At 32.4% G+C, this 16,278-nt stretch overlaps 2 protein-coding genes across 17 annotated transcripts in view; both read left to right on the top strand.

The window, feature by feature from the left end:
- Positions 1–1,070: 1,070 nt before the first annotated feature.
- On the top strand, positions 1,071–3,517 carry LOC130987957 (glutamine synthetase nodule isozyme-like). The gene is made up of 11 exons (XM_057911680.1): positions 1,071–1,256; positions 1,402–1,441; positions 1,584–1,687; positions 1,776–1,824; positions 1,907–2,013; positions 2,174–2,390; positions 2,499–2,573; positions 2,707–2,760; positions 2,845–2,882; positions 2,963–3,122; positions 3,224–3,517. Exons 1-11 carry the CDS (start codon positions 1,183–1,185, stop codon positions 3,374–3,376), a joined length of 1,071 nt encoding a protein of 356 aa, XP_057767663.1. The 5' UTR covers positions 1,071–1,182; the 3' UTR covers positions 3,377–3,517.
- Positions 3,518–10,806: 7,289 nt separating this feature from the next.
- The window catches only part of LOC130987954 (uncharacterized), a 10,963-nt gene continuing 5,491 nt past the window's right edge, over positions 10,807–16,278 (top strand). For 2 of the 16 annotated variants that reach the window (XM_057911670.1, XM_057911673.1), the window contains exons 1-3: positions 11,832–12,502; positions 13,163–13,265; positions 13,465–13,570. In XM_057911670.1, the coding sequence (XP_057767653.1) occupies positions 12,412–12,502; positions 13,163–13,265; positions 13,465–13,570 (300 nt within the window). In that variant the 5' untranslated portion in view covers positions 11,832–12,411. The other 14 variants (XR_009089891.1, XM_057911676.1, XM_057911675.1 and 11 more) reach the window with 14 other exon arrangements.

The raw sequence follows: 16,278 nt of genomic DNA, 5'->3' as shown, positions 1-16,278 counted from the left end.
AGAACAATCTGACCGGAAAGATTCCCCAAAGTCTGGCAGCTCTGCAGCTGGAATCGTTCAATCTGAATGACAATCTCTTAGAAGGTGAAATTCCGGAAATTTTAGCTTTGGTGGTGCTGTGGTGGTGCAGGCGGTGGTGTTGTGGTGGTGCAGGCGGTGGTGATGTGGTGGTGCTGTGGTGGTGCTGTGGTGGTGCAGGCGGTGGTGCTGTGGTGGTGCAGGCGGTGGTGCTGTGGTGGTGCTGTGGTGGTGCAGGCGGTGCTGTGGTGGTGGTGGGGTTGGTGCAGGCGGTGCTGTGGTGGTGCAGGCGGTGGTGTTGTGGTGGTGCTGTGGTGGTTAATTAAACTAACATTAAGTTTTTTGAAGACACAATTTAACTCTTAATTTTAGTCTCCTTAATCTCCGTGCCGAAAAGAAACGGGACTTGAATAGCGGGACGGAGGGAGTATAATTTACAACACAAAATAGTATCATATTCAAGAATAGATGAAGAGAATAATGCAATGAAATTAATAATACTTTTTTAATTAGAAGTGGGCTGAATTATTATTATTTATGAATAATAAATATTTTTAAAACAAAGTTGGGGGTGGGCTTCAGCCTTCAGCCCACCCGAGCCCTTACATGGCTTCGCCAGTGCTTGTTAGACGGTCGTGCCACGTTAGCAATTTTCATGTCCAGCTCAACTTTAATTTTGGAGATAATTATCCTATGTGAAAATATTATGAATGAATTTATCGATTGTAAATATCACAAGGAAAACCGAAAAATGATAGTAAAAGTTTGTGAATTTGTAAGCAATTAACTCTAATTTTTTTAGGGAAAGAAAATCCGTACCCTTAATTAATGTAATATGGAAGAAAAAATAGGAAAATGTGATTCCGGCGAATGAGGTCACTCCTCGGAAGAGCTGGCTTCAAGTTGGCAAATGAATATTCTTATCCATATTTTAAAATTGTTTTTTTTGTAATTCTTTATTTTCGAAAAAAAAATGTGAAAACGTGTAATTCCGTAAATTCCAACGCCCATCATTGGCTATATAAAAAAAAGTTGATATCTCTCGACACTGTCTATATATACATACTAGCAAGAGGAGTGTGATATTTACAAAGCAAAGCAACTTCTCATTAATTTTGATTATTTTCAGACTGTGTGTGTGTGTGTGTGTTGTGTGTGCAAAAAATGGCTCTGCTCAACGATCTCACCAACTTGAATCTCTCCGACTCTACTGACAAAATCATAGCAGAATATATATGGTTAGTTATATATTTCTTCATCTTTGCTATAATCTAATTTCCAACAAGTTTGGAGCTCTTTGATTTGATTTGTGATGCAATATTTTGCACATATAAACATATTCATACATATATTTGATGTAAATTTGTTGTGATGATTGATCAGGATTGGAGGAAGTGGGCTAGATCTCCGAAGCAAGGCCAGGGTAATAATTTATTTTTTTTTTGAAATATATATGTTGAAAATTGATAATAATTGTTTGATTTGAATAGTGTCTTAATTTTTTAATTTTTTTGAAATATATATGTTAAAAATTGATAATAATTATTTGATTTGAATAAGTTCAGACACTGACGGGACCCGTTCGCGATCCGTCGGAATTGCCAAAATGGAATTTCGACGGATCCAGCACCGGCCAGGCGCCGGGGGAAGACTCTGAAGTCATCATCTAGTATTATTCTCAATCTTATTTTTCATCTTTATTACTTGTGTTATATCAAATCCTATTTCAATTTCTTTTTCTTTTTTTTCTTTTCTAGTCCTCAGGCAATTTTCCCTGATCCTTTCAGGAGAGGAAACAACATTCTGGTAAGACTTTTTCCATCTTCTTCACCTAACTACAAAAAAAAAAAACTAGATTAAAAAATAATGTGTATGTATGTTATTGTAGGTGATGTGTGATGCATACACTCCGGCGGGGGAGCCGATTCCCACCAACAAGAGGCACAACGCGGCTAAAATATTTAGCCACGCTGACGTTGTTGCTGAGGAGCCATGGTATAATATAATATAAATTGTGTGATTAAATTAAGAGTTACTCTGAAAAAATATCGAATTTTTAGTTTTTTTTTTTTCATAAAATACTTCACTATACAAAATTTGATTATGAAGAGATGATTTATCTCAACGAATGAAATATTTTGGGGACCGTTGTCAGGTACGGCATAGAGCAGGAATACACATTGCTGCAGAAGGAGGTGAAGTGGCCTTTGGGTTGGCCGGCCGGCGGCTTCCCGGGCCCACAGGGGCCCTACTACTGCGGCATCGGTGCGGATAAGGCCTACGGGCGCGACATCGTAGATTCTCACTACAAAGCATGTCTCTATGCCGGAATTAACATCAGCGGCATCAATGCGGAGGTCATGCCGGCCCAGGTCTGTCCCATTCTTCTTGTCCCGTTTTTCATATTTTTATTCTTCTTTTATCCCATTTTCATAAAAAATTGACAATGTTTAACCAATTTAGTTTGCTTGCTTTCCTAGTGGGAGTTTCAAGTAGGGCCTTCTGTGGGAATCTCTGCAGCTGATCAAGTATGGGTGGCTCGTTACATCCTTGAGGTATTCTTTTTAAGTTTATAATAATAATAATAATAATAATAATAATAATAATAATAATAATAATAATAATAATAATTAATACTCTATGATATGTAGTATTATGTATTCTTTATTTATTGCAATGTGGTGACAGAGGATAACAGAGATCGCTGGGGTTGTCGTTTCCTTCGATCCAAAGCCTATTCCGGTGGGTCCTAGCTTCCCCATTTCCATAAATAGCATTTTTTAATTTTTTTTAGTTTGAAATCTCATCTTAATTATTTATTGTTAGGGAGATTGGAATGGTGCGGGTGCTCATACAAATTACAGGTTAGTTCATATTTCATGTTTTGATTAAATATTTTTGTGAGAGGAATTGATAAGATATATATAAAATAATTAATGTGCAGCACGAAGTCGATGAGAGGAGAAGGAGGGTATGAAGTGATAAAGAAGGCGATCGAAAAGCTCGGACTAAGGCACAAGGAGCATATTGCCGCCTACGGCGAGGGTAACGAGCGCCGCCTCACCGGCAGGCACGAGACCGCCGACATCAACACCTTTTTATGGGTAATGTCTTAGAGTTTTAATTATTAAAACTCGTGTCGTTCACTTTTACGTAAGACTATTTTTTTGTTGAGGCTAATTTTAAAGTATGACTAATTTGGCAGGGTGTGGCGAACCGGGGAGCGTCGATAAGGGTTGGGCGGGAGACAGAGCAGGCGGGGAAGGGGTATTTCGAGGACCGGCGGCCGGCGTCGAATATGGACCCCTACATCGTCACCTCCATGATTGCGGAGACGACGCTCCTTTGGAAGCCCTAGTTTTACTATGTATCCATTTCATTTCAGTTTTTTTTTTTTTTTTTTTTGTAATAACACTTTCAACTTTCTCACTTAATTATTCGCCCTTGTTTCATTATTTTAATTCACTTCACCTTATTATATCAACTTCAAATAACCTCACTTACTCAATTTCTTGCTCTTATTCTATCATTACTTCTTGAATTCTTATGCGTTTTTAATATCATCAGCGTTCGATATCTTGCATCATCTAAATCAACATATTGTGTCATTATTTTAAACAATTTTACAGACTAAAGTATTTTTGATTATCTTGCAACACAATAATAAAATTTATATATTATTAAACTATTGTTAGAATTTTAAATATGTATGTAAGAACATTAATTATAGATAGATCAAAATTTGTAAGAATAATAATTATTTTTATAATATTAATACTCCCTCCGTCCACTAATTCAAGACCTTCTTTCCTTTTTGGGACGTCCACCAACTCAATGCCTATCCATTTTTAGTAAGTTTTTATTTATATTTAATTGGTGGGTCCCAAAATAATACACTTTTTCTCCACTCAACTAATAAACAATACATTAATTGTGGGTCCCTTTCTCCACTCAACTAATAAAAATACACTTTTTCTTAAAACCCGTGTTTTGCTCCTTAGGTCATGAATTAGTGGACGGAGGGAGTAGATAATAAGTTTAGTCTTGCATTAGAGTACTATATTTGGTAGACTATTTGTGGTTCATAAAATAATAAATGTTGTTATATTATTGTGAGTGAAGTGGTGGGTCAAGAGTGTTTTATTACCAATAAATTGAGAAAATAGGGATTTAAAATAAGACATTTAATTTGTGGAGGGAGTAATAATGTTCAAAAATGAAAAATAAATATTTTATGAAACATGTCAAAATGACAAATTGCCCATATTTTTGTGGGGCAGATAAAGTATGTAATAATGTATTATTATCTAAATTGATCACATGTGTTCGAAAAATGTAAATAAATGTTCAGCAAATATAAATAAAATTATTGAAATATTGATATTGATAAGATTTACTATGATTTATGATTATTTATTTATTCATTCTTTTTCAACACTTAGAACATCTATATATATATAAAAGTAAAATAAGCTCTATCCTACGTGGCGTAATAGAATCACTCTATTCTAATTTTCCTCAATTCTCATTCATTCTTATTTTTTCTAATTTTTTAATCAACAAATTTCTATAATTCTAATTTCGAACCTAATCATATTACGGAAATGCCGAGAAATGGGGCGGCTTGATTATGTTAATCCTTTTTGCAAGTTATGTTAATCCTTTTTGCAAGGTATAATCCCGAGCATAATTAAGGTAGGAGAGATATAATTTTATCGCAAAATAACATTGTATTCTTATAATCCTTCTAATAAGCTGCTTATTTTGTCTATATATTTACTTTTAACCCGTTTGTCCATCTATCTATCTATTATTTAATAGATTACATATTTAAGGATTCCTCTTAATTCAAGATCCTATATATGTGGCACATCCTCTATTCTCTATTCTAATTTATTTTAAATCCTCATTTAATCATTCTAATCCATACATTCTCTCATCCCACATTGAATTTATAGTAGTCAATGACTACTAGAGAACACATAGAAAAGAATTAGATATAATGTGTATTTCTCCATCCCTCAATTATTTTACACCTTCAATTAAATTTGGTCGATTAATTAGTTGGCCAAATAAATAGTTTTATTTTTATTGATTTTTTTTATCAATTATTAAAATGTCAATGCTAATTGACTAAGTAATTGATTTTTTTTAATTATAAAATATTTAAGTTCACAAAATTGTAAGTTGACGTAATTTGAAGAATGGTAGAATTGCATTTCTCCATATTTTAAATATTTGAGCAAATAATTAGAAAATATTTGCTAGATTTTTATAATTTTTGAAACATAAACTTTTAAACTGATGTATCCCCTTAGAAAAAATTGTCATGATTATATGATTTTTTCTATTTTTTTAATTTTATTTATCTCAAGTCCTCATTTTAATTATTTTTTTATCAAATCCCACATCAAATTTATAGTAGTCTATGCCTACAAGAGAACATATATAAATGATTAGATACAATGTGTATTTTCCCATATTTCAAGTATTTGCACCTCCAAATAAATTTGATCAATTCATTAGTTGACTAAATAAATAGTTTTATTCTCTAAAAAAATAGTTTTATTTTTACTAAAAAAATTATTTTGACCAATTATTAAGATGTCAATACTAATTAGCTAAGTAAATGACTTGAAGAAATATAGAATTGCATTTTTCCGTATGCTAAATATTTGGGCAAATAATTAGAAGAAAAATATTTGAAAGATTAATAGAATTATGAAACATAAACTTTTAAACTCATAGTATAAGATAAAATCAATGTACTTCTCTTAGAAAAAATTAACATGTATGATTATACGATTTTCTCTATTCCTTATTTTTAATCATTTTTATCCATATCTTCTCCAATACCACATCAAATTTATAGTAGTCTATCATTACTAGAGAACATATATAAAAGGAGTAGATATAATATGCATTTTCCCATCCCTGAATTATTTTGCACCTCCAATTAAATTTGGTCAATTAATTAGTTGATCAAATAAATAATTTTATTTTTATTGAAAATATTATTTTGATCTATTATTAAGATGTCTAGCTAAGTAAATGATTTAATTTTAACTAGCATTTACACCCCGTGCAATGAACGGAAAAATATTTTAAATTTTTAAATTTATATTAAATTAATACTAATTTAATTATCATACTTATAAATATAATAAAATTTTGATTTTAATTGGATATATTTCAATTAAATATTGATTGAATAAAAAAATAAAGAGGAACTCACAATTATAAATTTTGATATTATAAAATGTAAAAAAAAGACAAGATAAACTAAAATTTAATAAAAAATAATTAAAAAATAAATTTATTCAAAAAGATGAGAGAGGAGAGAGATTTTTTTAAAAAAATTAGTTTTTAAACAAATATAACTTTTACATTTTAAATCAAATATTTACATAAAATATATCAAATTAAAGCTCTTATCGTGATCTTCAATTTGATATCCATATTAAATATTTTATAACCAATCGAATTTCACAATTTTGGAAAGAAATAAAATAAAAAATACGAAGTTAAAGAAAAAATATAGTTTACAAATTAACTTTCAATTTTATTATAACTTCAAAATTGCCATTCAATTTTGAAATTGATTTCAAATTGGAAATTGTCTTTTTAATATAACTAGCATTTGCATCCCATGCAACGCACGGGAAAATATCTTTTATTTTTGTATATATAAAAGTTAATACTAATTCAATTATCATACTCATAAATATAATAAAAATTAATTTTAACTAAATATATTTGAATTGAATATTAAAAAATAAAAAAATAAAAAAGAATTTACAATTATAAAATTTGATATTATGAAAAGTAAAACAAAGTTAAAAAAAAATAAAAAAAATACTAATAAAAAAGAATTTAAAATACGTTTTTTCAAAATGATGAGAGAGGAGAGAGAAATTTATAAATTATAATAAATAAATTTAATTTGTACATTTTAAATCAAAGATTTACATAAAATATATCAAATTAAAGCTTTTATCGTGATATTTAATTTGATAGGTATATTAAATATTTTATAACTAATCGAATTTCATAATTTTGGAAAAAAATAAAACAACAAATAAGAAGTTAAAGAAATGGAAAATAAAAATTGGGAACTGAAAAAAATTCATGTAAAAGAGTTTTAATGAGGCTCGGCCCTTAGTCTGTTTCTTTTGTGCTTTCAAGGGTTTCTTAGGTTTTTCTTTTCTTTTATATATAATCGCATTACAATAATGTGTTATATGAGGATGGATATATTTCGTCTTTTACTCTATCATGTTTCGGCTTGGGACTTCGGAATTTGCTTCTTCTTCTTTTTTTGGAGGGGAGACAGAAGTTGACTTTTAAGCATCGAAAATTTCTAAAATCATCATAATCAGATTGGATTGGTGGAAGTGTCTAAAATTAGTTTCTTACAATTAGCTTTTGAGTTGAGAGAATTGTTTCACTAAATATTAGTAAAAATATATTTAGTTAACATCTTTTACTTTAAAACAAATTTATTTAATGCTTTATGTTAGTGAAAAAAATTCATCAAACAAAAAATGTATTGAATAATTACAAATATTTATATATTTTCTTTTATTCCCGTCGATTTTCGACGGGTTACCGACTAGTTTAAAATTAATCAAACTAATATAACTATGTATTAACATAATCTCATCAAATTGATTATAACATAATCAGCGCACTATAATTTATTATAGCAATTAACAAAATAAAAATATGTTGTATAAGTGTGATCTTTTTATCATTTGCGACCGTCTATAATAAGTGTGGTTTTTTCATTATAGGACATACTATCACACACAATATTTACAAAAAACTCATCTCACACATCATTTATTAATTTAACAAATCAACTTTGGTGAGTCATTTTCTCCACTTTATATATAAACGTCTTCTAATATTTTCTTGAAACTCGTGTCTTTCAATCCAACACACCACACTTATTTTGGACGGATGAAGTATTATACTCCCTCCGTCCATGAAAGAACTTTATATCTTTCATTTTTGGGACGTCTACAAAAAACTTCCTACCTATTTATGGACTATACCACACCACTTATAATTACTCTTACTTTTCACTTTTCACAACTCTCAATATTAATTATAACACATTTCCACCACTCCTAATACACTCAACTACCTTTAATCCACTATCAATACACTCAACAACATTTTTTTTAAAAACCCGTGTCACTCCCTCCTAGTGAGTTCTTGATAAAATCATTGTTTGATAAAATCATACTTACTATCATAATCTTATTTTCACTCAATATATATTTTTAATATCACGTATTATTATGCCTCCAATGTGTTTCTTGATCCAAAATTTATATTCAAACAATATCAAATCGACAATCAAATGAGTCTCAATTTGCAACTGTTGTTTAAGATATGGACGTCAATCTCATACCTAATGCTGAATAATTCACTTTCAACCCAATTTTTTAATATTATTGAAGTCGTCTTTGGAAGTCATTAAATAAGTAAAGTGTGATTTCTTGTGTACAAGAAAAAATATAATTGGTGAGGCGATTGATGGTTACTTTTGAGGGTTTTGAGCATGATTGGTACATGGATGTATATTCATTCCTAATATCTTGGTATAATTTTATAATTGGGTTTTTCTTATTTTTGTAGGATTAGTATTTCGATGCATGAGATTCGCATGATACTAATATTATTTAACCATTGACCCATTATTTGTAATGTCACATCGGATTAACTCATTCAATATCAGTTATCACATTGTGATTAATATATTACTTTTTCTTTTGATACTCGAATGCTTTTATTTATAGGATAAATGGTGGATGCAAATGCATCATCAACCCAACTTGGAGGGAAAGGGAAAAGGATAAGATTTGGTCACAAGAAATTAACAAATAAAGTGACTTTTCTTCTAGGATAGAATGTTATTATGTTACAGCAATATTACTAAGATAGCACCCAACTATGTGAGTGCTCTTTTTGGAAAAGAGAGCACCGTTTCCTCTCAAATATGGAAGATAATTTCAATTCTAGTAACAGGAGATTTCAATTTCTTTTCAAAGCAGGAGATGATTCGAATTTATTAAACGGGCTTTGAATATTTTGACTGGGCCCAGTGGGCTTCAAATTGAATACTTGAGGCGGCAAATGTTTTATTTGTAATTAATTTGGCATTTCAATTTTTTTTTTTTGGCATTTTAAGTTCTCACGACATGAAAATGTAAACAACGGAAATCAACTTTCGATGTCGTCGCGGCGTTCCTGACCTTGAGGGACGAAAACTCGGCGTCGCCTCCTCGCGCCACCTAGGGATGTCAATCTAACCCGAAACCCGTGGGCTGACCCGATTAACCCGTCATCCAAGAGGGTTAGGGTTGAATATTTTTAACCCGAAAAAAGTTACAACCCGATTAGCCCGTAATCAAATAGCCCGGCACCCGATAGGGTCGGACCGACTAACCCGATGGGCTAGCCCGAAACCCAAATACTTAATATTGAATATTTAGATATAAAAATAAAAAATGACAAAATATTATAAAGTCTCACCATTTTATTTTTCTGTATTTTTTGAGATGCTTTGATTCTATGAATTCAAACTATCGTTTGATATTTTTATTGTTTTTTTGTTAGTAAAGTTGAACATTTTATTGTTACCAACTTATTTTATATGATATGTATCTTGCTGTTTTTTTCAATATCTTATATTTTGCATTTCATGCTTGCTATATAATTTATATCTTTGATTTCTATGTATATTTTATACATTATACATTAGATCATTAAAAATAACAAAATACAAATGATTATTTTATTTTTACGCATTTAAGCCGACTAGCCCGAAACCCGAACATTTAAGGTTAGGGTTGAAAATTTATAACCCGATAAAATTCTCAACCCGATTAGCCCGCACCCGATTAACCCGAAACACGATAGGGCTGGCCCGATTGACATCCCTAGCGCCACCGTCACCCGCCTCTTTGACAATCTAATTTTATCCCAATCGGACTTTCCAGGCACGAGGTACCCTTCAACTTCTAACCCCACAGAATCTGATCCGATCTATCATTTTCCCTGCTGATTGATAATTTGATACTTGCACTCACAGCTTACATCAGACTTGATGCTATTACTGGAGTTGGCTCGCGATCTCTCTTATTATCAACAAGGAATTGAAGACGTTACTCAGACATTCGTTAAATTATCTGGATTGGTACATCCAGTGGCGGATTCAAGATTTAGGGGGGTGTATTAGTTCAAGACTTATCTGAAATTATTTTTGGGGCAGAAACATGATTTATTGAAATGTTGGGTACTTTTTTGCAATTATCCTTATGGCGGGACACTTTTTGTGATTAAGCTCATAAGTTGGACGAATCTGATGTTTACCCTTGTAACTCCGTTAAAGACATTGTTTCTTTTATATTTTTTTAATTTAGGTCTGATTTTAGCAATTAGCTGCAATTTTGGCCAATTCTAATAATAGAATTTAGTTATGTGGTCGTGATTAGGGCTGTCTAAAAGGATATCGGGTATTGGTTAATCCAATAATCGAACTGAACCGCTCGGGTTTGGTTACCCGATAATCGATTTTTTCGATTATCGGTTCGATAACAGATAGTGATTTTCAAAAAAATTCGGATATCGGTTAACCCGATAACCGAATCGGGTTAACCGAATAACCGATTTTTCAAAGATTTGTAATATAATATATATTTTTTAATTATAATTTCTGGTTTATTATCATTCTAATTATAATTGATAAATGATAAGGAAAACCCTAAATAACTAAATCCCTAATTCTCCTAAATCCTAAACGCTGCTCCTGCCCCTGCTCACGAGTCACGCACGCGAACTCATCTCTCTCTCTTGCCGCCGCCGCCCGCAGCATACCAGCAGCTGTCGTCGTCGTCCGCAACACTAGAGCAGAGCGCCCTCCAGCCGCACCAGTAGCTGCCACACCTCCAGCTGTTGCCGGCTGCGAGTAGTCGTCACCGCACGACAAGCTCTCTCTCCCTCTCTATCTCTGTGCGTATTGGTGTGTAAGACAAATGCAATTTCAATTTGTATAGGTCCTCAACTTTGACATCCGACTGATTTCATTTGTTTTGCTTATGATGGTATTTCATGGAATAAGTTCTCAACTTTGGTGTTTCTTTAATTTTTAACAGCATAATCAGATTTACTTATGTAGGATACTTGTTTTATTCATGTAGCTTGAATTGAAGAGCTTAGGATGGTTTTTTAAGTGAATGGTTTAACTGAATTGCAGTAGATTTGTTTTTTTTTTAAATGGTATTCGGATACCCAAATAACCGGCTCGGTTAACAGAGTCGGTTATTGGATAACCGAACGCTCATTTCGGTTCGGGAACGGTTAGTGATTTGGGCCATTTTCGGTTTCGGTAACCGATCGACGCCCCTAGTCGTGATGGCACATAAGGGATTTTTGCTACGAAAAAGTTAAGCTTAGTCAAATTTAGTAAATCATGGTTGATTTAAGGCTTAGTTACACATTAAGGCATGGGTGGGTAATCATTCGGTTCTGATCAAATTCACAAATTGACCAACTTCGGTTCTGATCAAGTCACAAATCGACCAAATTGCAAAGAATTTTCAAATTCTTGAGTAAATCTTTTTTTCTACCAAGTCTTTCTTGAAGTATGGCGCTCTTAGAGCCGCAATGCAATTGATGAAATACTGTCTTTATTGAGCAGGTACTTTGTATTTAATCAACCATCAAACCAGTGGTAGATTGCTGGCATTGTCGTTTAAAATCCTAATGCGTTTGATAGCATCTACACCGTAAGTTTAAGCTACAGAACTGAAAATTATTTTAATTATTTCCATCTGCTTGTGACTAGTTTTTAGCTTTTATCTTAACTAGTATTGTACCCGTGCGGTATGTACATTTATCAATTTACAAGACAAAATATTTTGATTAATCAACATACATAAATGTAATGGGATGTCAATGTAGCTAGAAATTTGTAGATTGAGCAGAACAAATCGAGTAATAAACAATTGAAATTTTATTGGACAATGCTAATGAAAAACAAAGTCTATGAAGCACCAGTACGTTTCTGAGGGTAGCGTCCGAGTATTAAAACGAAAAAAATACGAATACGTGTAAATACGTCTGAAATACGTATTTAATACGTCTTTTTCGTTTTTTTCGTATTTTTGTTTTTAGGGTTTGAGAAATACGTTTTTAATACGCCTGTTGACTAAAAAATACGTTTGACCCAATTTAAAAAAGAAAAAACAGAAGACCAAGCCTACTACGCGAATTAGTTCTCTGAATTTCTCATCTCCTAAACCCTACATATATGCAAGCGGCGCAAATCCCAGCCCGTTCTCCGCCGTCGCGACTGCTGCCGCAGCTGTTCTGGAGCAGTTCATGAAGCGGCGCAAATCCCAGCCCGTTCTCCGCCGTCGCGACTGCCGCCGCCGATGTTCTGGAGCAGTTCATGAATTGGAGTGTGAATTGGGTATATATTGGGGGTGCGTATCGTGGTAGGCGGTGGGTATATTGGGGTGGGTTTAATTATGTTATTTATTTACTTGGGTGGCCGATTGGTGTAGGTAAGGGGTGGGTTTAATTTTGCTATTTATTTATTTACTTCTAAGTTTTAAGAATTATGTAGTTATTTGTTATATTTGGTTATGAATTAGTTTCTATGATATATATATTAATATTATTTATAAAATTATTATAAAAATTAAAACGTATTTTTAACGTATTCGTATTGTGATTTTTGGGATATTGACGTATTTTCGTTCTCGTCTCGTATCGTATTCATATTTCGTATTCGTACCGGTGCTTCCTAGGAAAAACCTATTAGACAATTGTGAGTACCTTTTGGAGGGATAATGGCATTGTTTTAAATTTTGCCAACATTTGGCTTTTATATATGTAATGGATAATATATAAACCAAAATTTTGAAAGAGAACTTGTTACTTTTTTTTTTGTGTGTGTTCTTGGTTTTCTGGATAGAAGACATGGAGATCCTACGTCGCTAGATGGAGAGTTGACAGAAGTAGAACCTTTTATCGGATATATTGGCATTAGTATCTAATGCTGATTCATAAATGCTTTTTCTGTTCAAACGGGTATGGGTCTAACAGTTCTTCAATGTTCAATCTTTAGATATTCAAGAATGCCACCTGAGCTGCTCTGTAGGGTTATCTCTTCACTCCAATCAACAATTGAAGAGGGGTTTCCATATCATAATGATCGGAATATCTTGCTGGTAACTATCAAGTTTTCATCCATATTCATCAATGATATGTCTCCATTTTCTAGCTTCTTTTGTTTATTTGTCTTGTGTGCAAACTCAGTCAATTTATCTAAGTTTCTATAATTTAATTTATGCTGGATAATTTGTGCAACTGATGTTCTGTTTCCTGTACTATACTCACTATTTCCTCAAAATGAAATCTACATGATAGCTTTGGTTCTATTCTGCAGGCTGCAGCAATTATTTGCTTAACTAAGCTCTTTCTGTGTCTGCCTCAACGTGTGTCAACAATATGCTGCTGGGAGAAGTTTCAACAGGTTTGTTGCATGTAACCATATTACAACCGTACCTTGTTGTGTTTGTGAACTATTAGAAATAGATTTGTACGTATGGTATAAATTGTAGTGCAAGTTAGTGCTTTCCTAGTTGTGTTAGAACCATTGAGTCTCTGCACCTATCCTTTTTTCTTTTTTGAATGTTTGTTTTGTTTTGAGAAAATAGGATTTGGCTCAGGATTGCCCGTTTTTATTAATTTCGGGGTTTCTTTGAATTTGAAAGTTCTCACTTAGTAGGTTTCCATACCAAAACTCAATCCAATTAAGTCCGTAGCGTCTACCGATTTCGCCATATCCCCCTTCCTTTTGTCTTTTGTTTTGAGATTAAGATTTTATTAGAATATTTCTAATATTATTCATTTTTTCTTTCATTTAGAATTTCTATTGTAACCTTTTCATTTATTAGATAGCGGTTACTATCTCGAAAAAGTCTTTTTTTTTTCTTACCTATAAGAAACCCACATTTGATTCAATCAAATTGAATTTTATCATTTCTGTATGAGCAATTCAATATAGATTGATATATATCCTTTATATATCTTTATTTTCATGCAATTTTTCTCATGCAATGACGATACTTAAAGGATAGAAAATATAGAAGTGTAACAAAAAGAATTCAAATGTAATGTGAATTCAAAATAATTTTTTTTACTATCTAAAACTAAAAACATTTAAGATTGACTATCGAATAATATTCGATTCGAATTTAGAATTGTGATAAAGAAATCAAAATTCTATATCGCTATATAAATTGTTATGTTCTATAATATCATATAATATCATCCAATATTGATTTGATGATTGTGGATTCTATTCTATTTCCTCATTATATATATATATATTTATTGTATTTAACTTAGCCCAAAATTAGACAGAAGTCTAACTCCGCCCTTTCTTCAAATTCGACCTTCGTTCTCCGTCTTGTCCTCGCTCGCCGCTGGTTCGTGCGTCTTCCTCAATCTCTTGATTAAGCTCTTTTATACTCCCTCCGTCCACGAAAGAACTTTCTATCTTTCCTTTTTGGGACGTCCACAACAGAACTTCCTACCTATTTTTGGACTATACCCCACCATTTATAATCATCTTACTTTTCACTTTTCACAACTGCCACTATTAATTATAACACTTTTTCACCACTCCCAATACACTCAACAATATTTTTTCTTAAAACTCGTGCCACTCCCTCCTAGAAAGTTCTTTCATGGACGGAGGGAGTATCATTTTATTTTTCTCTCTCGTCGCAGTCAGCCCAATCAACTTCACGACCAGGGGCGGATCCAGGATTCAATGTTAGGGGGGGCTGAATTTATTGGACTACGGTGCTTGAAAATATTTGCACGGGGGTTCGGGGGCGGGAGCCCCCGAAGCAATTTTTTTGAGCATTCCGTACACTCTATTTCATACATTTTTTCAACAATCACTTAATATAATAAGATAATTGTTCGCAATTCAATTAATTCAACATCAAGTAGATTGAAAGCATATAAAAACGTACTTTTATTCATTTTTCTTAAAAAAAAATTGTTTCGTCTTCTAAACAAATAAACTAATTTTCATTGTTAGTAATTAGTAATTTTACTTTTACCTTTAGAATTGACTCAAATTTAACATTAAAAATTAACTAAGAAAGAAAAAATGATAAAAATAATACTATAAATGTAACAACTCAATGTGTTGAGCAATTAATATGGATAGTTGGATACTATAAATAATGTATTACTATATTTTTTCTTGTATTTTTTTTATTTATATACACACATATATATATAGATATAAAACAAAATAATAAATATATATATCTATAAAAAAAAAAAAAAAAAAAAAAAAAAAAAAAAAAAAAACTCAAAAATTGGGAGGGGGCTGAAGCCCCCCCTAGCCCCCCCCTGGATCCGCCACTGTTCACGACTACTTAGCTTTTAGGAAAATTTTGGATAAATATGCTCATATGGGGAAAAAGAAGAAAACGAAGGCGGGTGACGGCGCACGCCAGACCCAAGGCTCAGTCTCAGTGAACGACTTTAAAGAGGATTTGAAGCAAGAATGTGATTAGATGTTTAATAATAAAGATTATTTAGGTGCTATTAAAAAGAACGAGGAGGCCCTTGAAATTGTCTCACTTGCCCAAAAACATGTGTTTCATTGCAATTTAGCTTCGTGTTTGTTGATGGCTCCGGAGCAAATTGATATTATTATGATATTGTGATAAGTCAATGTGATTATGCACTTGTTTTACAGCCTAATTATTTGCGAGCCTGTCTTTGAAGGGCACGTGCACACGCCGCCATGGTCAAAACTAATTATGAAATGACTATGCACAGTGTGGAGTTAGTGATGAGAGCTGACTGTGATGATACTGATAAAATTGAAGCATTGAAGATTGTTAAAAAGATGAAATCGGATATTGCTGAACAATTGAATTTGAAATTTGAGGTTGCTGAACAAGTGCTTGCCCCCAGTCAAGGTACTCAGCTGGTTCCGACAGCAAATGTGCAATATCTGCCGCCGATGGTAATCTTTAAATTTTTAACCCGATCCAATCTGAATGAGGATAGCCAATCTGATGGTAATCTTTAAATTTTTAACCCGATCCAATCTGAATGAGGATAGCCAATCTGAGGACCCTGCTTGTTTAAGATCGGTTGTACAAGTAACAAGCAGAGTCCTCCCATCGTTATCCTCATTCAGATTGG

The sequence above is a fragment of the Salvia miltiorrhiza genome, chromosome 6 (genome assembly GCF_028751815.1).
Source record: "Salvia miltiorrhiza cultivar Shanhuang (shh) chromosome 6, IMPLAD_Smil_shh, whole genome shotgun sequence".
Classification (NCBI taxonomy): domain Eukaryota; kingdom Viridiplantae; phylum Streptophyta; class Magnoliopsida; order Lamiales; family Lamiaceae; genus Salvia; species Salvia miltiorrhiza.
The sequence above is the reverse complement of the archived record's forward strand: the minus strand, read 5'-3'. Positions and strand labels throughout refer to the sequence as shown.